Source organism: Myxine glutinosa, chromosome 7 (assembly GCF_964187855.1).
Source record: "Myxine glutinosa chromosome 7, kmMyxGlut1.1, whole genome shotgun sequence".
In the NCBI taxonomy this organism is placed as follows: domain Eukaryota; kingdom Metazoa; phylum Chordata; class Myxini; order Myxiniformes; family Myxinidae; genus Myxine; species Myxine glutinosa.
Window position 1 is genome coordinate 125,371,893 of NC_136267.1, and position 24,848 is coordinate 125,396,740.

The 24,848-nt window shown below is 44.8% G+C and overlaps 1 protein-coding gene across 2 annotated transcripts in view; it reads left to right on the top strand.

Moving 5' to 3' along the window:
* The first annotated feature begins 1,331 nt into the window (after positions 1-1,331).
* Positions 1,332-24,848, top strand: part of LOC137431633 (plasma membrane ascorbate-dependent reductase CYBRD1) — a 60,885-nt gene continuing 37,368 nt past the window's right edge. The window contains exon 1 of one of the 2 annotated variants that reach the window (XM_068123168.2): positions 1,332-1,818. In XM_068123168.2, coding sequence (XP_067979269.1) covers positions 1,626-1,818 — 193 coding nt within the window. In that variant the 5' untranslated portion in view covers positions 1,332-1,625. The remainder of the gene's footprint in view (positions 1,819-24,848) is intronic. The other variant, XM_068123169.2, reaches the window with a different exon arrangement.

Genomic DNA, 24,848 nt, shown 5'->3' on the forward strand with positions numbered 1-24,848 from the left:
CGCATTTCAGTGGATTGGGAACTGAGTACCCTCATCCCTCTATACAGGGGAAAGGTGACCCTCTGGACTGTGGCTCGTATTGAACAATAAAGTTATTGGAGCATGGAATGAAGGTATTGGAGCATGGAATGAAGGTATTGGAAAGGGTGTTGGAGAGGAGGCTAAGGAAGAAAGTGAAGATCGACGAAATGCAGTTTGGATTTATGCCAGGGAAAGGAACAACAGACGCGCTTTTTATTGTAAGGCAGTTGCAGGAGAAGTACATTGAGAAGAGGAAGAAGTTGTTTTTTGGGTTTGTGGATCTGGAGAAAGCATTCGATAGGGTTCCACGTGAAGTAGTGAAATGGGCATTGAGGAAGTTAGGAGTGGAGGAATGGTTGATCAGAGTAGTGATGGCAATGTACGAGAGAGCACGCACAGCTGTAAGGATGAAGGACGGGAACAGTGGTGAGTTTGAGGTGAAGGTGGGAGTGCATCAGGGGTCAGTACTAAGTCCACTACTAATTGTAGCTCTGATGGAGGTGCTGGCTCGGAATGTAAAGGAGGGTTTACCGTGGGAGTTGTTGTATGCAGATGATCTGGTGTTGATTGTGGAAAGTATGGATGGACTGAAGGAGAAGATGAACAACTGGAAGGAATGTATGGAGACAAAACGTCTGAAGGTGAATATCGGAAAAACGAAGGTGATGGCAAGTGGTAAAGTATGTGGTGAGGTGGAAAGAACTGGGAAGTGGCCGTGTGCAGGAAGGGTGTCGGAGTGAACTCCATTCAATGTACAATGTGCGCAGAGTGGGTTCATCAAAAATGTAGTGGTCTGAGAGGGTCATTAACCAGTGTGGTAGCTACATTCAAGTGTAAGGTGTGCACAGAGGGAGCTGCAGATGAAGGAAATGTTGAGTTGGATCTTGGAGACGGCATGAAGCTGGAAGGTGTGAAAACATTTTGCTACCTCGGAGACATGTTGAATGGAGAAGGTGGTGGATCAAACTCGGCAACGGTTGCTAGAGTAGAGTGAGATGTGCGTGGAAGAAGTTTTAGGGTCTTTTGCCTTTGTGGTCTTCCAGTTGTTTTGGGTCCTCTGGCTCTTTTGATAACATTTTGCCGTGAGATAGAGCGGCAGAGCAGGATTTTAGGACCCGTGGGCTGATCCCGTCTGGTCCAGTTGCAGAATCAGTAAAATCAGTCTTGTGTGGTATAATATAGATGACAGTAGATCTTCCCTCAGTTCTGAAATTAAAACTTACCTCATGGATGTCGGGAATCTTCCAAATTTCTTTGTTTAATGTTATAAACAACATTAGCGAATGTTAAAAAAGCTAATCATGTGTGTTTGTGGTTTATAATATTTTACCAGCCCAACTACCCCGCTATGTATTAGACTTTTGGTCTTGTTTTTGAGCAACCGTTCTAACCTCTCGTTATACTCCAGGCGGCGCTCTTGTAGTTTTAAATAACAATTGCACTTCAATGTGGACATGTTTACGTCAGAAGATGAAAATTTTCCCAAAGTTGTGCCATGGGTGAACTTTCCTGAAGAAGAAGAATAGTCTCCGGCAATCCTGTCTGTAGTTGGGAGGTGTTTTTGTTTCCTTTTTGAGGCGATCGCGCAATCGCGCATTGGTGGAATGTGCACCGCAGCCATGGGACCTCGCGGGGTGCCGCTCATCGTGGTGGCAGCGCTGGGACTCTCCGTGTTCGCGATGGTGGTGCATTGGTGCCTGAGCTGGCGAAAGGGCTTCAGTTGGGACGGGAGCTCTCGACAGTTCAACTGGCATCCGGTACTCATGCTGACGGGCCCGGTGGTCTTATACGGTCTTGGTGAGCTCTAAAGTTTGTCAAGATCCATGTTCAAAATCTAAGGATCCTACAACTATATACAATAGCAATACAGTCTTATAGAAGCTCAGCGGACATGGCTCAGGTCCGTCGGTTCGAGCACCCAGTGGTCGTCATCTTCACTCAGTAACTAATGGTAACCATGACCTGAGCGTTGCCTTCCTGAGACCGATGCAGTCAAATTTGGGACCTTCAGGTTTGGATTAAAGATCTTAATTTTCCCTCCAAAACTCGTGACGCAATAACGTGTTGATGAAATGCTGTTTACTGGTTATTAACTGCTGGTTATGGGATGCAGACATGCTGTGGACTCGTTTTACAATCACCTTGACTTATATTATTGCTGTTTGATGTAAACAATTATTCGGTTATTCTTTCAGACTATAAAAAGGACCCGGCTTTACTGGCTAATGCAGGCCCGCTTCTCCCATCCCTTCTCCTCCCTCCTCACACCCCTTCCCCTCCCTCCTCACACCCCTTCCTCTCCCCCCTCACACCCCTTCCCCTCCCCCCTCACACCCCTTCCCCTCCCTCCTCACACCCCTTCCTCTCCCCCCTCACACCCCTTCCCCTCCCCCTCACACCTCTTTTTCTCCCTCACCCCATTGCAACCCCCACTTCCTCCCACCCTGCTCCCTCCCTCCGAACTCCCACCCTACCCCTTACTGCTCCCCCACCCCACCTCCTGCGGACTCACACCCATTCTCCTCTATTTTCACCCTGGTCCCTCCCTCCTCCCACCCTATCCTGGCACCTCCCCTGCCTCCTCCCACCCTATCCCCTGCCACCTCCCACCCTACCCCCTGCCTCCTTCCACCCTATCCCCTGCCTCCTCCCAACCCACCCCCTCCCTCTGAACTCCCACCTCACCCCTTCTCCTCCCTCCCCAACCCCTTCCAGACTTCCACCTCTTCCTTTCTCTCCTCCCACCACCCCTAAACCCCCTCCAGACTCTCACGCTCACCCCATCCCTTCCTCTCCCTCACCCCACTGCAACCCATGCTCCCCCACCCCACCCATTCCTGCTCCCCCACCCACCCCTTCCTGCTCCCCCACTCCTCGTTGTGTCAATTTGTTTTATACCGTGTACCCTTTCCCTCCCCCTCCCCCTCCCCCTCCCCCTCACCCCCCCCACCACCTCTCTCTCTCCTACAGATCTACGGATGTCCTTGTTCTCTACTGTTGTTGTGCTTGTATGTTTTCCTCTCTCTCCCCGTCTTGTCTCCTGCTCTTTTTATTAGTCCCCTCCCGGTGTACACCGGAGGGGACTATAGGTTTGCACTCCGTCCCTCCGTCTGTCAGTCTGTCCGTCCGTCACGCAAAGAACAGTTTTCCGGACTTTTTTCCTAAACTCGTAATGCTAATGATTTCAAACTTGGCACATGGTTTCCTCATGATAAGTTACAGATCAAGTTCGAACTTCACGACGTTTCGATCATTTTTGACAAAGTTATTAGACAGTGGGGCGATGGCTTATTAATGTCTTGGATAAATATTTTCGTAGTCTCCTCATTGGCATTGGAAATAAACTTTATCAATTGAATTGTCAATAGTTACCAAGGAAGAAAATGCATTGTTCCCTATTTTTTTAGTGCACATTAATTATATAATCTATTAATTAGTCAAATTGGCAATATATTTTTTTTCTTGCACTATTAAAGTATTTACAAAGGGATGTAGTTTATTAGAAATGAAAATATAAACATAAATTTAATTATAAACCATAAAATTGCCAATTTGAATGGAAAAATTGTGATTTTGAATGTTCCATTGTTGCCAATTTGATGATTTAGTGCTATTCACATTAAGAAATGTAGCTGTGAATGAACTATATCTCGCACTGTGACAAAAATGGGCTCAAAGTTTGTATTTTTCTTTGCTCTTTCTGCTCATCTATATTATAATAGCCGTAGATGATTCTGTCTGTCTGTCTGTCTATCTGTTGGGTGTCTGTCCGGGGTGTGGCTTACTCGGTTTGCAGAGTAGCTCCACCCATAGCTCCACCCATTCTGGGAGTGGCTATAAACAAATATCCACCATTTTATTAACTCGCATAGCTTTGAGTGCTGTTTTGTAGGCCCGTGGTGTCTTGCTCTCCCCCAGTTTTATTTCAAATCAAATTCGATAAATCATTTCATTTTTCACAGTCGCTAACATAGTTTTAGACTCGGTTGAAAAAAAACGGGAAGAAAATCCGATGAAAGTTGCCGTTTATAGAACGAAATGAATTCTCAAAGGCCTGTAACTTCAAGGCCATTGAGTCTCTCTCACGCCTTTATCTCCAATCTAACTCACCATATGATTTCATTTTTATCGATGGTTTTACTTTTAGACTCGGTGTCAGCAATAATTGAGAACAATCCACACACGCGGGAAAATGCAGAGATATATTTTTTAAAATCGCGTCATGGTGTATCATACACCGCCCAACATGACACCGCCGGCAATGTGTCGATATATATTAAAAATTCGCTTTTGCTTTTCCGTTATGATATATTACTATTTCGTTTGATGATAGTCGTCACAAAAACGTCAACAATGATGCCGACATATATTTCTTCGTTTTTATTTCATTCAACATATTAGCCGGAAGTAAAATATGTTTCAGGAAATTACCGAGAGATATTTCTTCGTTTTTTTTATTAGTTATGTGCGCATACACTTTAAATAGGTTTATTTGAAATCTTTAATTTTCCACAAACATTCCACACACGCGGGAAAATGCAGAGATATATTTTTTAAAATCGCGTCATGGTGTATCATACACCGCCCAACATGACACCGACGGCAATGTGTCGATATCTATTTTAAATTCGATATATCATTTCATTTTTCACAGTCGCTAACATAGTTTTAGACTCGGTTGAAAAAAAACGAGAAGAAAATCCGATGAAAGTTGCCGTTTATAGAACGAAATGAATTCTCAAATGCCTGTAACTTCAAGGCCATTGAGTCTCTCTCACGCCTTTATCTCCAATCTAACTCACCATATGATTTCATTTTTATCGATGGTTTTAGAGTCGGTGTCAGCAATAATTGAGAACATTCCACACACGCGGGAAAATGCAGATATATTTTTTAAAATCGCGTCATGGTGTATCATACACCGCCTAACATGACACCGACGGCAACGTGTCGATACATATTAAAAATTCGATATATCATTTCATTTTTCACAGTCGCTAACATAGTTTTCGACTCGGTTGAAAAAAAACGGGAAGGAAATCCAATGAAAGTTGCCGTTTATTATAATAGCCGTAGATGATTCTGTCTGTCTGTCTGTCTATCTGTTGGGTGTCTGTCCGGGGTGTGGCTTACTCGGTTTGCAGAGTAGCTCCACCCATAGCTCCACCCATTCTGGGAGTGGCTATAAACAAATATCCACCATTTTATTAACTCACATAGCTTTGAGTCCTGTTTTGTAGGCCCGTGGTGTCTTGCTCTCCCCCAGTTTTATTTCAAATCAAATTCGATAAATCATTTCATTTTTCACAGTCGCTAACATAGTTTTAGACTCGGTTGAAAAAAAACGGGAAGAAAATCCGATGAAAGTTGCCGTTTATAGAACGAAATGAATTCTCAAAGGCCTGTAACTTCAAGGCCATTGAGTCTCTCTCACGCCTTTATCTCCAATCTAACTCACCATATGATTTCATTTTTATCGATGGTTTTACTTTTAGACTCGGTGTCAGCAATAATTGAGAACAATCCACACACGCGGGAAAATGCAGAGATATATTTTTTAAAATCGCGTCATGGTGTATCATACACCGCCCAACATGACACCGCCGGCAATGTGTCGATATATATTAAAAATTCGCTTTTGCTTTTCCGTTATGATATATTACTATTTCGTTTGATGATAGTCGTCACAAAAACGTCAACAATGATGCCGACATATATTTCTTCGTTTTTATTTCATTCAACATATTAGCCGGAAGTAAAATATGTTTCAGGAAATTACCGAGAGATATTTCTTCGTTTTTTTTATTAGTTATGTGCGCATACACTTTAAATAGGTTTATTTGAAATCTTTAATTTTCCACAAACATTCCACACACGCGGGAAAATGCAGAGATATATTTTTTAAAATCGCGTCATGGTGTATCATACACCGCCCAACATGACACCGACGGCAATGTGTCGATATCTATTTTAAATTCGATATATCATTTCATTTTTCACAGTCGCTAACATAGTTTTAGACTCGGTTGAAAAAAAACGAGAAGAAAATCCGATGAAAGTTGCCGTTTATAGAACGAAATGAATTCTCAAATGCCTGTAACTTCAAGGCCATTGAGTCTCTCTCACGCCTTTATCTCCAATCTAACTCACCATATGATTTCATTTTTATCGATGGTTTTAGAGTCGGTGTCAGCAATAATTGAGAACATTCCACACACGCGGGAAAATGCAGATATATTTTTTAAAATCGCGTCATGGTGTATCATACACCGCCTAACATGACACCGACGGCAACGTGTCGATACATATTAAAAATTCGATATATCATTTCATTTTTCACAGTCGCTAACATAGTTTTCGACTCGGTTGAAAAAAAACGGGAAGGAAATCCAATGAAAGTTGCCGTTTATAGAACGAAATGAATTCTCAAACGCCTGTAACTTCAACTTCAAGGCCATTGAGTCTCTCTCACGCCTTTATCTCCAATCTAACTCACCATATGATTTCATTTTTATCGATGGTTTTGGACTCGGTGTCAGCAATAATTGAGAACATTCCACACACGCGGGAAAATGCAGAGATATATTTTTTAAAATCGCGTCATGGTGTATCATACACCGCCCAACATGACACCGACGGCAACGTGTCGATATATATTAAAAATTCGCTTTTGCTTTTCCGTTAAGATATATTACTTTTTCGTTTGATGACAGTCGTCACAAAAACGTCAACAATGATGCCGACATATATTTCTTCGTTTTTATTTAATTCAACATTATTAGCCGGAAGTAAAATATGTTTCAGGAAATTACCGAGAGATATTTCTTCGTTTTTTAAAATTAGTTATGTGCGAATACACTTTAAATAGGTTTATTTGAAATCTTTAATTTTCCACAATATAATTTACTTGCCATTTATCATTTGATGATTACGAGACAACTTCCTCTTGAGGATCGTGACAATTCATGCGCTGCGTGGAAACTTCTATTTCCAAAATGAATGAGACGATCGATGAAGAACGCAGACTTGAACAGGATGCAGCAAGAAAACGAATGAGACGGGCGAACGAGTCCATCGACGAACGTCAATGCAAACTTGCGGGGTCACCCGTGGGAATCCCACGGGCATGGATGTGTGTGACATTTCGACATATTGAGTTAGATGCTGCACATTCATTTTTACAAAATGGTTACTGGCAAGTCATCAGATCCAGAAATGGTGTAAAAACCACCGTTTAGAGGCCATTTTTCCCCGCAAAGCGGGGGTTGGCCTTTTCGGGGACCGTGGTAGTTGTTGTTTTTTTGTCCCCTTTTTGAAGCAATGTTTTACGGCCGGATGCCCTTCCTGACGCCAACCCTTTTTGCCGCCTTCAACGACAAACAGGGAATTACCAGTGAACTGGTACTCAATTAGCCGACCTCGGAAGGATGACAGGCTGAGTCAACCCCCCTGGCATTAATTCGGCGATCGACCGAGATTCGAACCCAGGATCCTAAGCCGGCACCCTAGCCGCTAGCCCAACACCAGAAATGGTGTCATGAACACAATTTATTTACGCACAAGCACAAAAGCAAGACGGGCCGATTTCCGATTCCGACGGGCCGACGGGTGAGACGGGCCGATTTCCGATTCCGACGGGCCGATTTGGAGCAAGAAAAAGAACGAGACGGGAGAAAAAGGAGAGAAACGAGACGGGGAAAGCCGATTGGAGAGGCGAGTGAGGCGCGATTGGAGAGGAGTGTGAGGCGCGATTGGAGAGGAGTGTGAGGCACGATTGGAGAGGAGTGTGAGGCGTGATTGGAGAGGAGTGTGAGGCACGATTGGAGCGGAGTGATTGGAGGGGAGTGTGAGGCACGATTGGAGAGGAGTGTGAGGCACGATTGGAGAGGAGTGTGAGGCGCGATTGGAGAGGAGTGTGAGGCGCGATTGGAGAGGAGTGTGAGGCGCGATTGGAGAGGCGTGTGAAGGATTGGAGAGGAGAGGAGTGTGAGGGATTGGAGAGGTGAGGGATTGGAAAGGAGAGGGATGTGAGGGTTTGGAGAGGAGAGGAGTGCTAGGTGGAGAGAGGAGAGTGTCAGGTGGAGACAGGAGAGTGTCAGGTGGAGACAGGAGAGTGTCAGGTGGAGAGGAGTGAGGGGTCACATATTATGTGAAATAAATAAATTGTGTTCATCACACCATTTCTGGATCTGATGACTTGCCAGTAACCATTTTGTAAAAATGAATGTGCAGCATATAACTCAATATGTCGAAATGTCACACACATCCGTGCCCGTGGGATTCCCACGGGTGACCCCGCTAGTGTATGTATGATGTTTATGACTGTAACAGTTATTTCACCAAACCACTAATACGTGGGGTTCGTCCTGGATTATAATTATTATAATAATTTTATAAGATTATTATAATTTTGTCATGGACAGTTCATGAAAACGCATTCAGATCATTAAACCCAATCAAAAATCTGCACAAAAAAGCGACATAACTTGTCTGATCATGTTATTACCAATTTATTTAGTAAAATATACTAGGTGAAATTGCCTTGTCATATATAGAGTAGCATACACTTTATGTTTGTATTATATTCTTTTATACTTGAGCACCTTACTTGCGAACTTACAGGTCCTCTCCATATTCCTCATCATCACCTTCACCATTGTCGGGGTCTTCTGTCTCTTCAATGTCTGTTGGGAGCTGAATGTTCTCACATTTCTTGCACTGGCACAGATCTGTACATCTCAGTCCAAGAGAGATACAGCATGACTCCTCAGCATTTGGAGGTTTACACTTTGATCCCCTACATCTGCAGAATGCAAGTTCTAGAACACTTTCAGGAGCTGGAGCTAGGTCCATCCAGTCAATTGTGAGCTCATTGCCATCCATCTTCCAACCATTGCCTGCAGGAGATGGCAGATCCTGGTGTTGCACCAGGCTTTTCTTGTAGATGCTGGCTTGATAGTTAGCTCTCTGGATGTGCTTTTTGAGGGAGTCCTGGTTTGGGGGCATGACACTTTCAGTTCTGGTTGCTGTCTTCAACATGAGATATCTCACTTCATTTACTGAAGTAATTTCCTTCTGCCCATACAGTAGGCATACAAACTCTTCCAGACGACTGACCATCTCTTCAGATATGTCATAAGATGTACCAAGTTCTTTGAATGACTCTATAAGGGTGGGATTCTTCTGCAGTAGTTTAAAGGCTCTTTGTTTCCCCTTTCCATAAAAGGAACTGACCGAATCACAACCGGTGAAACAGTGGAATCCTATGAGAGCTTCCGTCAGTTCATCTCCCAACTCCTGCTGAACAGCACCGACATCAATTGTGCGCACTTTGTCCTCTCTACCAGTATAAAAGTACAGAGGTGATCTGATTTGATTAGTAAGACCCAAGGCGATCACAAATACATCTGTATCTGGGCTCCTGATGATAACTGGTGGGCTGTTACTTGTAGCAGCTATGTACTTGGCGTGTAATAGCATGCGAGTATCTGCTTCCTTGTGATCACAGGATAACTCTTCTATTGCTTCAAACTTGACAGTTCCGTTTATGTCTGTACAAATTGAATGACATTTGTCTTCATGGGCTACAACCAAGTGAATTCCTTTAAGCTGGTCTGCCTTGCATCTCTTCCATTCTGCCACAAGGAATTTCACCAGCTGATGTTTGTTGTGGCCGTTTGCAAGGAATTTTTTCCATTGTCTAGGAATTTTTTGTTCTGGTTTTGTGATCTTTATTTTTTGTGATCCACTGGCAGCTCTTCTTTTGCGCTCTTCATTTTTGATGCTGACTTCAGGGTAGGTGTCAGTTACAAAGTGCATACACTGAGATTGTTTCAAGAAGCTGATGTTGACCAGTTGCTTCAGTATTTTAACAGCAAGCTGCCCAAAGGTCTGTAGCATATTCTTCTGGTTTAGTTGTTGAAGAAGCACCATGCCATCCACAATCCAAACACCACATTTTGGAGGCCCCAGCGGTATCTCACCAGTTTCTGGCACTTTTACCTCTTCCAACATATGAAGGAGCTTTGCCTTGTTGGTTTTGAACCAAGCAACCATCACTTTTTGCTATTGGAAGAGGCAAAGGCCCAAGTGAGTAGGTCATCATGTTTTGGAGGTTCACACACCTCACCTTGCCAATGATCATTATTCTGGCAAAAAGGTCCCTGTCACTCTTCAGGCAACCTCTTTCCCTCTCACACTTGAGATCACTGTCTTTGACATCTCAGTGAACGTTTTCAGCTTTGCTTTTGGGAGAGTGTCCTGGATAGATTTATCCTCGTTCTGGCGCCTTTCTTGGCAATAATGAAGAAAGGCAGCATCTCCCTTTTATTCAGTCATCAGGAGATCATTTGACACTTAAGGCGATGCCACAACACCGGATGTGAGATGTACTACTTCACTTGATGCCATTTCCGACTCTTCAAATGGGTTAGTTAGATTGGAAGTTGTCTTGATGATGCGGTTCACATCTTCCTCATCTCACGTCATGCGACACTGTCAGATCCTTTCTCATAACTGCTCGCTGACTTTTGACGGCCATTTCCTCACATTGTCTTGTTATGGAGGCACGTTCATGGTGGCCAGTTGTCCATCTATTGACAGCTCCTTTGTTCACCGTGAACCCTCTAAGGCCACCACACGTTTTTGAGTCCTTGTTCACAGTTTGTTCGCTTGTTTGATCACAGGGAACACCAGCAAAGCCATATGTGTCCTGTCTTTGGACTGCAAAATTCCCTCTCATAAACTGGTCATGGATGGATGGGTGAGAGTTGGGGCGGTTCTGCATTTCCATCCAGTACACAGGGAGGTATCTGGCATAGTTGTGGCGATTGTAGGAGAACAACCATGGCATCATTAATCTTACTGTCGACAGATGTAATGACAAGTTTCCTTCTCTGGAACTTCTGATGAATTGAAGAAGTATCTCCACCATCTCCACATACGAACACCAAAATGCAAATGTTGCATTTGTCTTCTTCTTGTCTTCAATGAAGCTTCTGTATGCCTCTTCCATGGAGCGGAAAGCAGCACCATTTACTACTTCTTTATAGCCTTGCATTGGAAATGCTTGTTGTAGCTTCATGATAATCTCTTCATAAGTATCAGCGACTTATTGCGACTGGGACTGGACAAAGGTTTGCCATCGTAGACGATGAAGTGGCCTCTACCATAAGTTTGTGGCAATGCAAACTTCTATTATAATGTCTTCCGTTCATCTATCTTAGATTTATCGGTGAATTTCTGATAGCATCGCCGATGGAATTGAGCATTGAGGCTTCGGATTACTCGTAGTCGTAGCTGTCACACTCGTACTGGGTAGATCTAATTGCACACAGTCCGAGCTACTGCCAATGGAACTTGTGAAATCGGTGGCGATTTTGGCCTTTTATCCGTCAGAACTCTTCCAAACCTGAGCACATTCCAATGCTCTGGACCAAGTTGTATCGGTAAATGGTTTCAGAAAGGCTTCATTTACTGAAGAAAAGTGAGTAAAACATCAGTTTTCATCAGCTACCACGGCTTCTGCGGAAGTGGCATTGTCCGCCTTTTTGTTGTCAAGTATTCTTCAGTCGCGGACGAGGATGCTATAACTGCCTTGTGATTGGTTCATTTCGTCGATGCAGGGTTATTTATAGCCGATTTTAACAGATATTCTGAGACCAAATTAAGCTTTTATTTTATTCATTTTCAAGAAGAGACGGGATGTTTATTGAGAGAACAAAACGATTTTGTGATTATTATATTTTTTTCATACATTTTAGAGAGGTTTTTGGCATCTGCCAATGAGGGGACTACGAAATAACATTTTAAATGGGCTTGCCCCACAGTCTATATGGCACTTTGAACTTTTAGTCAGGTTCACTATGTTTTTTCGTTCAAAATTTTGGTAGATTAGCAAAACTATACATTTTTGGAATATTCAGAGCATGAGGAATCCAAAAATTAATGTTTACATTTGCGTAGACACCTTTGCAAAAATGACACTCAGGACAGTGATGAAGATCTGTAAAAGCATATTCCTGAACGGTATAGACCTCGTAGATCCTGTGTATAGGACTTATAGTTCAATCTGATACTACCTATAACTTCCTATAGCAACCTATAACTTCAAAGGACTTGCAATATCATGTATTATGTAATACAGTTATATCACAAATATAAAGACAATGGTTTTCAATTACCTTTGTTTGTTGCTTTTCTATAATCCTGAGCACTATTTTGAGGCCTTTATTGGATTCCTTGACCCAGAAAACATAGGATTAGCATATTTAATTAAGTCTCTAGGTTGACTAGAAGCCGAGATCGCGCAAGATATGTATTTTATGGCGGCCATTTTCAAAATCCAAAATGGCGGCCATGCAGGTGTCTGTGCAAATGCCAACATTGATTTTCAGATTCTCCATGCTCTGAAGATTCCAAAAATGTACAGGTTTGCTAATCCCAAAATTTTGAAAGAAATTATATTTGTTAACATAGTGAACCTGACTATCTTCATCACTGTCCTGAGTGTCATTTTCGTAAAGGTGTCTACGCAAATGCAAACATTAATTTTTGGATTCCTCATGCTCTGAATATTCCAAAAATGTATAGTTTTGCTAATCTACCAAAATTTTGAACGAAATTATATTTGTTAACATAGTGAACCTGACTATTTGGTAATTTCCCCAACAGTTTTCCGGACGACAGACTGCCGGTAGGGGACATGTATTGCAGCGCAATAATCAGAATGCTTGTTAGTCCCCTACCGGTGTACACCGGAGGGGACTATAGGTTTACACTCCGTCCCTCCGTCTGTCAGTCCGTCACGCAAAGAACAGTTTTCCGGACTTTTTTTCTAAACGCTTAATGCTAATGATTTCAAACTTGGCACATGGTTTCCTCATGATAAGTTACAGGTCAAGTTCGAACTTCACGACGTTTCGATCATTTTTGACAAAGTTATGGCACTTTGAACTTTGGTAATTCTGATAATTCTGATGATCCTTAACTCAGTGCCATTTTAAGTTTTAATTTCCTTTAAAAACCAATTTCTCTGCAATAATAGGACCGATTGAGATAATATTTTCACGATATGATGGGCTCGGTCTGTAGAATATTTTAATGGTAATTATGACGTCACAGGTCACGTGGTTCGGTCGCCATATTGTTTTTCGTGAAAACACGAAAACCCCTTTTTCTCTGCAACGGCTGAACATATCGAGGCCAAACTTTGCAGGCAGAATCGCATACCCATGACGAACAAAAAAGTCAGCGAGCATGACGTCATGCGTCACATGGTTTCAGAGTTATGACGTTTTTAAGCATGAACCTTGAAAACCGAGCTCCTCCCTCATTTTTGATCCAATCGAGGGGAAACTTCACAGATCTTTTCAGCATGTCAATCTACTAAAATGTCCTTTTGGAATTTGCGATGGGGCACGTGGTTTGGCAGATATCGTTAATTAAACGAAAATATTTTTTAAAAATGGATATCTCTTGTTTATTCTCGAGTTCTCTTCAAGCCGCACTGCGCGTCCTCAGCCTCGTCTCGCGAACGTCAACAGCGCGACACAGCGCGCGCTTTCTGGAGGGGCGGAGCCAAGCCGAGCAACATATATATACACATCGATCATTGATCGTGAACCGAAAAATATAATAAATTACTGATGGTTTCAGAGTTATGACGTTTTTAAGCATGAACTTTTAAAACCTAGCTCCTCCCTCATTTTTGATCAAATCGAGGGGAAACTTCACAGATCTGTTCAGCATGTCAGTCTACTAAAATGTCCTTTTGGAATTTGCGATAGGGCACGTGGTTTGGGAGATATCGTTAATTAAACGAAAGAAAAAAAATTTTCATGGATATCTTTTGAATCGCTAGTACCTCACACCGTGAGTTGGTAATAATTTATATAATTCACACAGTGCAATACGTGCAGGCCGCTCCACGGAGCGACCTTGCGGGCTTATCAATGAGGCGAGGCATGACACACGTGTCTCAGCATACCTCAGATCAAGTTTGAAAACCAGCATCAACCGTGCATAAATTTGCATATTCGATCATTTTTGACAAAGTTATGGCACTTTGAACTTTGGTAGGGGACATGTATTGCAGCGCGATACTCAGAATGCTTGTTTATTGTATGTTTTATGGGTCTGTGCCTGTTCTCGTGTGTAATGTGTTAGCTCTTACACGAGCCTTGAATCTGTATACAAAAATATTAAATAACAAGTACAAAAAGTTTTAATTAAAACAAAAGCCGCGTCGATGTTACACAATGCCTAGATGCAGCTGTGCCTATAACGTCGATGTTATAAGCACAGGACATTCCTATTGATTCGATTACTTGATGTTATTTTTGTGCAAAGTGAAAATATATCTCGGCAATTTCCCGTGTGTGGCGACGAATTTTTAATATATCTCGGCATTTTCCCGTCTGTTATTTCAGGCGGTGTATGACTGACCATGCCGCGATGTAAAAAAATATATATCTCGGCAATTTCCCGTATGTGGCGACACGTGAACGAAGCTATGCTCCTCTCTCCACATTATTGTGACGACGTATAAATTAAATATTTCATCGTGACGATTGTCATCAAATGGACGAATTTTTAATATATCTCGGCATTTTCCCGTCTGTTATTTCGGGCGGTGTATGACTGAGCATGCCGCGATTTAAACAAAATATATATATCTCGGCATTTTCCCGTCTCTTATTTCGGGCGGTGTATGACTGAGCATGCCGCGATTTAAAAAAAATATATGTCAATGGACTTGAAGTTACAGGCCTTTGAGAATTCATTTCGTTCTATAAAGGGCAACTTTCATCGCATTTTCTTCCCGTTTTTTTTCAACCGAGTCTAAAACTATGTTAGCGACTGTGAAAAATGAAATGATATATCGAATTTGATTTGAAAGAAAACTGTGTGAGAGGAAGACACCACGGGCCTACAAAACAGGCCTCAAAGCTATGCGAGTTAATAAAATGGTGGATATTTGTTTATATGAAAGCTCTCCCAGAATGGGTGGAGCTATGGTTCCCAGAATGGGTGGAGCTTTGAGGTTTTGTCTTCTCTGCAAGAACAACAAGAAGAAGAAGAAGAAGAAGAAGACATGGTAACAACAACAACAGCAGAGTGCACTCTATGAGCAGCGTCTGCGACGTGGCAAAAAAAGTAATGACAACCACCATACAGGTCCCTTAGAATAGTTATGTCATAGCAGAACATTATCTTAGTCCCTTCCCCTTATATGGGTTAGTATGTCATGCGTTGGAGATGGGAAGCGAGGCCCTCCACTCATAAGGGGATAATTTGCCAGGCAATGCACACATGCTCAAAGGCACACCATCCAAGCGTCATAGTGAAAGTGCCTTCACCAAGGAGTTTCGTGGTAAATGTCCATTTGAGGGGGCTTGTGGGGGTGGGGTGGAGCCAATGAGAGCCTGAGAAACCCTCTTGAACAGCCCCCACCCTCTGGAGGGGCCTCACAGAAAGGCCTTGGACTTTGTTCTCTCTGCACATGCCTGCATGACGCTCTCTGCTGGCTAGAAAGGCCTTGGACTTTGTTCTCTCTGCACGTGCCTGCATGATGCTTCCTGCTGGCGAGAAAGGTCTTGGACTTTGTTCTCTCTGCACGTGCCTGCATCATGCTCTCTGCTGGCTAGAAAGGCCTTAGACTTTGTTCTCTCTGCACATGCCTGCATGACGCTCTCTGCTGGCTAGAAAGGCCTTGGACTTTGTTCTCTCTGCACGTGCCTGCATGATGCTTCCTGCTGGCGAGAAAGGTCTTGGACTTTGTTCTCTCTGCACGTGCCTGCATGACGTTCTCTGCTGGCTCGAAAGGCCTTTGACTTTGTTCTCTCTGCACGTGCCTGCATGATGCTCTCTGCTGGCTGGAAAGGCCTTTGACTTTGTTCTCTCTGCATGTGCCTGCATGATGCTCTCTGCTGGCTGGAAAGGCCTTGGACTTTGTTCTCTCTGCACGTGCCTACATGATGCTCTCTGCTGGCTAGAAAGGCCTTAGACTTTGTTCTCTCTGCACTTGCCTGCATGATGCTCTCTGCTGGCTAGAAAGGCCTTGGACATTGTTCTCTCTGCACGTGCCTGCATGATGCTCTCTGGTGGCTAGAAAGGCCTTGGACATTGTTCTCTCTGCACGTGCCTGCATGATGCTCTCTGGTGGCTAGAAAGGCCTTGGACATTGTTCTCTCTGCACGTGCCTGCATGATGCTCTCTGCTGGCTAGAAAGGCCTTGGACATTGTTCTCTCTGCACGTGCCTGCATGATGCTCTCTGGTGGCTAGAAAGGCCTTGGACATTGTTCTCTCTGCACGTGCCTGCATGGTGCTCTCTGCTCGCTGGAAAGGCCTTTGACTTTGTTCTCTCTGCATGTGCCTGCATGGTGCTCTCTGCTCGCTAGAAAGGCCTTGGACATTGTTCTCTCTGCACGTGCCTGCATGATGCTCTCTGCTGGCTAGAAAGGCCTTGGACATTGTTCTCTCTGCACGTGCCTGCATGATGCTCTCTGCTGGCTAGAAAGGCCTTGGACATTGTTCTCTCTGCACGTGCCTGCATGATGCTCTCTGGTGGCTAGAAAGGCCTTGGACATTGTTCTCTCTGCACGTGCCTGCATGGTGCTCTCTGCTCGCTAGAAAGGCCTTTGACTTTGTTCTCTCTGCACGTGCCTGCATGATGCTCTCTGCTGGCTAGAAAGGCCTTGGACTTTTTTGTCTCTGCAAGTGCCTGCATGATGCTCTCTGCTGGCTAGAAAAGACCTGGACTTTGTTCTCTCTGCAAGTGCCTGCATGACGCTCTCTCAGGCCTCTGCAAGCGCCTGCTCTATGCCTGCTGATTTCACTCTGCATGTGGTCATCGGCCTTTCTGCACGAGGTCATCGGACTTTTTGCACGAGGCCACGACGTACTCTTTTTTTTGTTCTGCACGAGATCACGACGTGCTCACTCTCCACGTGTCCCTGGCTTACTCTGCACAAGATCACAATGTGTTCACGCTCCACGTGTTACTGGCTCTTACCTGCACGGTTCCCGACACACTCTGCCGAGTTCCCGGCGCGTTTTGCCTGCTCAAGTTCGTGCTGGGGAGCGCCTTTACCTACTCATGGTGCTCGGTGGTGACTTCAAGACGAGGGTCGTCGCGAGGAGGAGCATCGGGTAACATTGAACCATTTGGTAACAGGATCCTGACGTTAGTTTTCCCCTCCCCCTGCCCCGTGAATGTGTACTGGGTGCCCTTGTTTGTCGTGTTTTATTTGTAGTAATCGTCATAAAGCATAGATTAAGCTAAGTTTTTGCCTCTTGTCCCTTTTTCATTCCGATCGATAAGTTGCACTGTACTGTGGGAGGAATTATAAGCAGAATAATTATTCTACAATGTTTTCTGATTGGAAAAGCGAAGATGGTGTTTCTTGTGAAAGAGTAGGCGAGCTATCGCCGACATTCTCTTTAAATTTATGTCTCACCTTATCATTTCTCAGGATGGGGAAAAATGTAATGCCTAGGTCACACATAGGCGGATTTGTCGGCGACTACTGGCGACTGAAGAAATCGCCACCATCCGCCGACAATCGTAATGAAACCGTAATGGACGGTCGCCTGTAGTCGTGGTTATCCTCCCCAGGTCGCCTGCAGTCGGCAAGAGTCGCAAAGGGGCCAAATTTTTTAAAAATGTTTAAAAACGGCGCGCTCAGTCGCAATGGAAAAAAATCCGCCATGCTGTCGTGATGGAACCGCCATGCTGTCGTCGGTATCCGTAATAAGAGCGTAAAGCGGCCGCAACCCAGTCGCTCATAGTCTTCCGCAATCGCCCCACCAGCTAGCACGGCAGAGATGCGAATGCCATACGGCCTTCCTGCGGCATCTTCCCGACTACGGGCCGACACTGTTGCGGCTGCATATCGACTACAGAAGAACTGCCACGTCTCCCCTGTGGCTATGGGAGACTGACGACGACAGCAGTAGGACTAGTGGCGGCCGAGTTACGACTGCCTGGCGACTGCATTACGACATACCACGATTCCATGGCAAGACAGGATGGTGTGAGGGTCTCCGTGGAGTGAGGTCCTGTGGTGCCGACAAGGATATGGCTTTATTGTTTGGACTTGGGACTTTTGGGAACTTTATTTTTGGGACTTTGGTCCTTTGGAAACTTTATTTATGGGACTTGGGACCAGTGGAAATAATTTGTTGGACTTTATTTCCACTCTCTCTCCCTGCAGAAAAGTTTGATTATTACATTACAATGATACATCTTTATTAACTTTCTTATTGTACATCAAACATATTTATGCTTCATGTCATACATCATTGAAGTGAATAAAGTGAAATGTAAAATAGAGAGATAAAGATTTAAAAAGTTGTGTGAATCGTCTCCAATCGCCGGCGGTCTTATTGCAGTCTTGCGGACGTCGGAGTAAACCGCCACCCGGCCCCAATGCAGTCGCCGCGATCCGCCATCGGTCGTAATCTAGCCGCCAGACTGTCGCCACGCTGCCGCCGTGCATCCGCAATGCAGTCGTCATCGATCTTCAACAGTCGCCATCCCACTCGGGGCGTCGTCGCAATGCAGGCGCAATGTGGCCGCCTGCAGTCGCCATACTGCCACCTGATATTGATGGTCTGTCACATTACCACCCGACATCGCCAGTAGTCGCCGAAAAATCTTGATCGCCGGTAGTCGCCAAAATATCCGCCTATGTGTGACTTAGGCCTAACTCCTACAGAGGCAATGTTAGACCACCTCTTGTCTTCGTTCCTTACAAACCAAGGCAATGATAAGCCATTTGGTGTAATCTTTACCCTCGCCTGAAGAGAGGGTATTGCAATTGAGTCCGTTTGCTTGTCTGTCTGTCTGTTTGTTTGTTTGTTTGTTTGTTTGTCCACACAGAATAGATATGATTTTCTCTGCAACCGTTGGTCCGATTGACAGGAAATTTTCACCACAGGTGCAACTCCACCTATATAACTTTTTAATGATAATTATGATGTCATAGGTCACGTGGTTCGGCTGCCATCTTGGAAAAACCGAAAACCTTTGCACCTCTATATTTCCGAAAGCGCTAAATAGAACAAAATGAGACATGGCTCATTGTAAAGAACGCTCCTTGGGGAATAAAATATGTTAATGATTATGTCATAGGTGCCTCCATTATGACATCATAATTCGACAAGTACAAAACGTCATCCGATCAAGATGAAATTTATTGAACGTCATGTAGGCATAAATTGGTGGAGAAAAAAAAATAAAGATGACGTCGTCGGTCGCGTGGTTTGGCGGTCATCTTGGAAAAACCGAAAAACTTTGCACCTCTATAGCTCCAAAAGCGCTGAATGGAAAAAATTGAGACATGGCTCATTGTAAAGAACTCTCCATGGGGAATAAAATATGTTAATGATGATGTCATAGGTGCCTCCATTATGACGTCATAATTCGACAAGTACAAAACTTCATCCGATCAAGATGAAATTTATTGAGCATAATATAGGAATAAATGAGTTTAGAAAAGAAATAATGATGTCATCGGTCACGTGGGTTGGCCGCCATATTTGTTTTAACACAAAAGCCTTAAAAACCACTGAAAATACATCCTGGCGAGTGTTTGCAATCTCTGATTGTTCTTTCTTGTTCATTATGTAATGTTTCTTTATGAATAAAGTGATCTAGTTAAGTAAATATATTGTGCTTTAACATTTCAACATGATGTTTGAATCAAGTCTTCTCAATGGTGAATTCATTCGAATCCTGTTACATACATGACAAATAAAATATTGTAACATGTTGCATGTGTATATATATTGAATGGAAGTTCAAATGAATTAGTTTGAAGGGCATTGATATTGTTACGTTTGTGGGGGGTAGGCAATGCAATACCTTAGTCCAGGTAGAAGTGTATAGATTACCATGCTCCGAATGTCGCGATGAAGAAGAAAAAACCCCATGTACCATAAGTAGGGATCCGTTAAACCGTATGTCGTGTAAGAGTGTATCTTTGTTCCCATGATGAGGGGTGGGGTTACGTTAATTAGTTAGGGATTAATGGTAAATTCCCTGTATGTAATTGTCTCTGTTATTTCCCTTCTGTTCCTTATGACAATGCAGCACACACACAAGCCAAGGAATCGTGCATTAATAACGTGAAAATAATGCAACCGGAACAAGACGTTGAACAATACCGCTGGCACTGCCAGCCACCACATCACCACATGAAGCAGGCAGGCCCGTAAGGCCACGCCCCAAAGAAGAGTGATTGGTCCAGGATTGATTCGAGCAAGGACTGCTAAGATGGGATGATTGGATTGGTGGGCATGCACGGGGATCGTCGGATGACGTCAGAGCCTTGAGTACAAAAGAATTGGGTTCCCGACATTTTCTCTCTTGCGTTGGGACATGCTCTTGCGTGGGACATCGATAGCGTGCGGTTGTGCATCCTTTTGTCTCTCGGGTCCTACTGTTTGTGGAAGGCGCATATCCCTTGCACTGAACTTTCAATACGAACGGTCGACATCTGTCTTGAGTTGGGACTTTGATAGCGAACAGTCACGGTTGTCGCCAGTGGTGTGCCGAGTCCCTGCAGACGGTCGCGGCACGTGCATTCTTTCTTCTTGGTCTAGGCGATCGGATGAGCGGCCGCATTGTCCTTACACTCGTTGGTGCTGGCTGGGCGTCGTCTGGGTGCGCTGAGAGACGTGGGTGCTGGTGAACCGGATGACGAAGACAAGCGCGGCTGAGTGAACGAGGGCGCACTGAGGCCTACTTACCGCCAGGGCCTGTGCCGCGTCTGAATTGCGCTCTCAGGGCCTGGACGATTCCCGACGGGGTTCAGAAGTCGCTCGCAGCTGAGTACAGAAACATTAAGCATTATTTTCACCAGTTATTTTTCCCCTTGTGTGGCTACAGCATACAATGACATTCTTGACAATTGTGTGCTTCCAACTTTGTGGCAACAGTTTGTGGAAGGCCCTTTCCTGTTTCAGCATGACAATGCCCCCGTGCACAAGGCGAAGTCCATGCAGAAATGATTTGTCGACATTGGTGTGGCAGAACTTGACTGGCCTGCACAGAGCACTGACCACAACCCCATCCAACACCTTTGGGATGAATTGGAATGCCGACTGCAAGTCAGGCCTAATCGCTCAACATCAGTGCCCGACCTCACTAATGCTCTTGTGGCTGAATGGAAGCAAATCTCCACAGCAATGTTCCAACATCTAGTGGGAGGCCTTTCCAGAAGAGTGGAGGCTGTTATAGCAGCAAACGGGGGATGAACTCCATATAAATGCCCATGATTTTGGAATGGACTTGGTTATGACTAACTTCCCTGAAAATGTCTGCTGCTCTTCTTCTGCTCCAATCGGCTCTTCTGATCATGTGCTTGTTAAAGTGGACATCTCTCTGACCATTCTCAGAGAGCCTCCTCAGCGTCGACGAGTCTGGCATTTCACTCAGGCCAACTGGCACGGTCTTCAAGCAGCCATCAATCATCTGGACTGGTCTCCCATCTCTACTGCCTCTGACATAAATTCTTCCTGGGAATTCTTCCAAAGCAAACTGCTCTCTCTCATGCACAGATTTATCCCATCTCGTCTTCTGTTGTCATACCCTTCCTCCCATCCATGGTACACGGAATCTTGTGGTGAGGCTATTGCCCAGAAACAACTTGCTTTCGTCTCCTGGAAAGCAAATCCAACGGAAGGAAATCTCATTTCCTTTCAAAAAGCCCGAAACAAGTGTGTGTCCACCCTCAGGAGAGCCAGGAAACAATATCTCTCCGTTCTCAGGACCGAACTCTCTTATCTGTCTCCCTCTTCCAAATCCTGGTGGCATCTGGTCAAATCTGTTTCTGGTGTTTGTTCCCCCTCCATCCCCTCCCTCACCTCAAATGGCCACACGGCTGACTCCGCACGTGAAAAAGCTGAATGCCTCAACTCTGTGTTTGCCTCTAAATCTTGTGTCCCAAACCCATCCCTCTCTGTACCCACCATACCCAGTCGTACCCAGCTGCTCCTGGACTCTGTGTCCTTTCCTCCTGACAATGTGGAAAAGTTTCTGTCAACCCTCGACTCGGATTCTGCAACTGGACCTGACGGCATCAGCCCACGGGTCCTAAAATCCTGTTCTTCCGCTCTTTCACTCCCTCTCTCTGTTCCCTTCACCCTCTCTTTTGCTCAAGGTCATCTTCCATCTGCTTGGAAATCTGCCAACATCACCGCTTTGCACAAAAAAGGTGCAAAAACAGATCCCAGCAACTACAGACCAATCAGCCTTCTCCCAATTATCAGCAAAGTCATGGAATCCATCATTGCTTCAGATATGAAATCTTTCCTCTTCTCCAATGGCTTGATCTCTGATCATCAATTTGGTTTCAGACCTGGACACTCTACTCTGGACATGCTGCTTCTGCTTTCTCAACAATGGATGGAGGTCCTCAATGCCAAACAGGAAATTAGAGCAGTCTCCCTTGACATATCACGTGCCTTCGATACGGTCTGGCACCCCGCTCTGCTCACCAAACTCTCCTCTTTTGGTATCCATGGAAATCTCCAAGCATGGCTGGCGGACTTTCTCTCTAGTCGTAGTCAACGTGTGGCCCTGAATGGGTTTCTCTCATCTCCTCTTCCTGTTCAGGCTGGAGTTCCACAAGGCAGTGTTCTGGGCCCTGTGCTTTTTCTGGTCTTCATCAATGATCTCTCTGACTCTCTTGAAAATCCTCTGTATCTCTTTGCTGATGACTCTACTCTCTGTCGCTCCATTCTTTATCCCTCAGATCGGCAGTCTGCAGCCTCCTCACTCTCTGCAGACCTGGACAAAATCACAGACTGGGCAAACAAGTGGAACATGTCTTTCAATCCTGACAAATCTCACACTCTTACGATGTCTCTCCGAAAAGACCGACTGGACAACCCTCCCATCCACTTTCTGAATAATCCTCTCCAAGAAGTTCTGTCACTCAAGCTTTTGGGTCTCACTATCTGCCATGATCTTTCCTGGGAAAACCACATTTCAAATCTGGCCTCCAAAGCCAGTCGCCGACTGGGCATCCTCCGTCGTGCGAAGTCCTTCCTTGGCACACCTGAGCTCCTCACCACATACAAGGCTTTCATCCGCAGCTCAATGGAATACTGCTCTCCCCTCTGGGCTGGTGCTCCTGCCTCACACCTAGCTCGTCTTCACGCTGTTGAAACCAAAGCATTCAGAATCATTGGAATCTCCCGCGATGAAGCTAACTCCAAGGGCCTCTCACTCACTCACCGCAGGCAGGTTGGTGGTCTTTCCGTCTTCTACCAACTCCTCTCTGGCCTTGCCCCCCCCAGCTCTCTCTGGGCTCTGTCCCGCAAATATTCCTACAGGTCGCACAAGATCTGCCTGCAACTCTCTTATGGTCAAACTGCCAAAATCAAGACTATCTGCTCACCTTCACTCCTTCAATCCTCTTTCCTGCCGCCTCTGGAACAAACTCCCTCACTCTCTTCAATCCCACTCCACCCTCCAGGTCTTTAAAACAGCTGTTCACCACCATCTCTTATCTTCCCCCATCCAAAACCTTGATCTTTTCTACCCCTGCTAATTTCACCCCAATTCCACTTTTTTGAAATACCAACTTCTGTCCTGGAAGTCCTTGGTGTCCTTGTGTTTTATACTTCTCCCTCCCCCCCCCCCCCCCTTCCCACGCCTCCTCCCCCCAAGCCCTCTCCCTTCCACACATCTCCCTGCTCTCAAATGTTGTGTTTGTGTGCTTCCCCTTCTCTCCCCATCTTGTTTTCCGCTCCCTCTTTTTATATATTTTGTTTGTCTGGTTGATTTGTTTGTGAAGTAAATGTTAGCTCTTTCACGAGCCTCGATTCAGTATACAAAAAAAAATAAAAAATAAAAAATATGAGATGTTCGACGAGCACATGCGGGTGTCCACATACCTTTGGCCATGTGGTGTATGTGGGACAATTGCACATCCAGACCAGGAATCAAACCCAGGTCCTCTGGTGAACCGTACCAGTGCTCTGCCATCAGAGCTATCTGGGCGATCTGTAGGGCAGAGGACCTGGGTTTGATTCCTGGTCTGGGCATGTAATTGTCCCACATATGTCAATTAAATATCAAAGTATTATATTACCGCTTGCGACTGTATTGCAATGGCTTACAAACATAGGTTGATAAGGAACGGCTGGCCTTTATGGCATTTGCACAGCCGCGAGGCTATATATATACAGTCACGTGAAAAAGTAAGTACACTCCATGGAAAGTTTTGACTTTTTCAACATCTTTCAACATACAGCTATTTGATCTTCATTTCAACAATATTGATAGATAAAGGTGATATAATATAACAAATACTAGCGGGGTCACCCGTGGGAATCCCACGGGCATGGATGTGTGTGACATTTCGACATATTGAGTTATATGCTGCACATTCATTTTTACAAAATGGTTACTGGCAAGTCATCAGATCCAGAAATGGTGTGAATTTAGTTATTTCACATAATATGTGACCCCTCACTCCTCTCCACCTGACACTCTCCTGTCTCCACCTGACACTCTCCTGTCTCCACCTGACACTCTCCTCTCTCCACCTAGCACTCCTCTCCTCTCCAAACCCTCACATCCCTCTCCTTTCCAATCCCTCACCTCTCCAATCCCTCACACTCCTCTCCTCTCCAATCCTTCACACGCCTCTCCAATCGCGCCTCACACTCCTCTCCAATCGCGCCTCACACTCCTCTCCAATCGTGCCTCACACTCCTCTCCAATCGTGCCTCACACTCCCCTCCAATCACTCCTCTCCAATCGTGCCTCACACTCCTCTCCAATCACGCCTCACACTCCTCTCCAATCGTG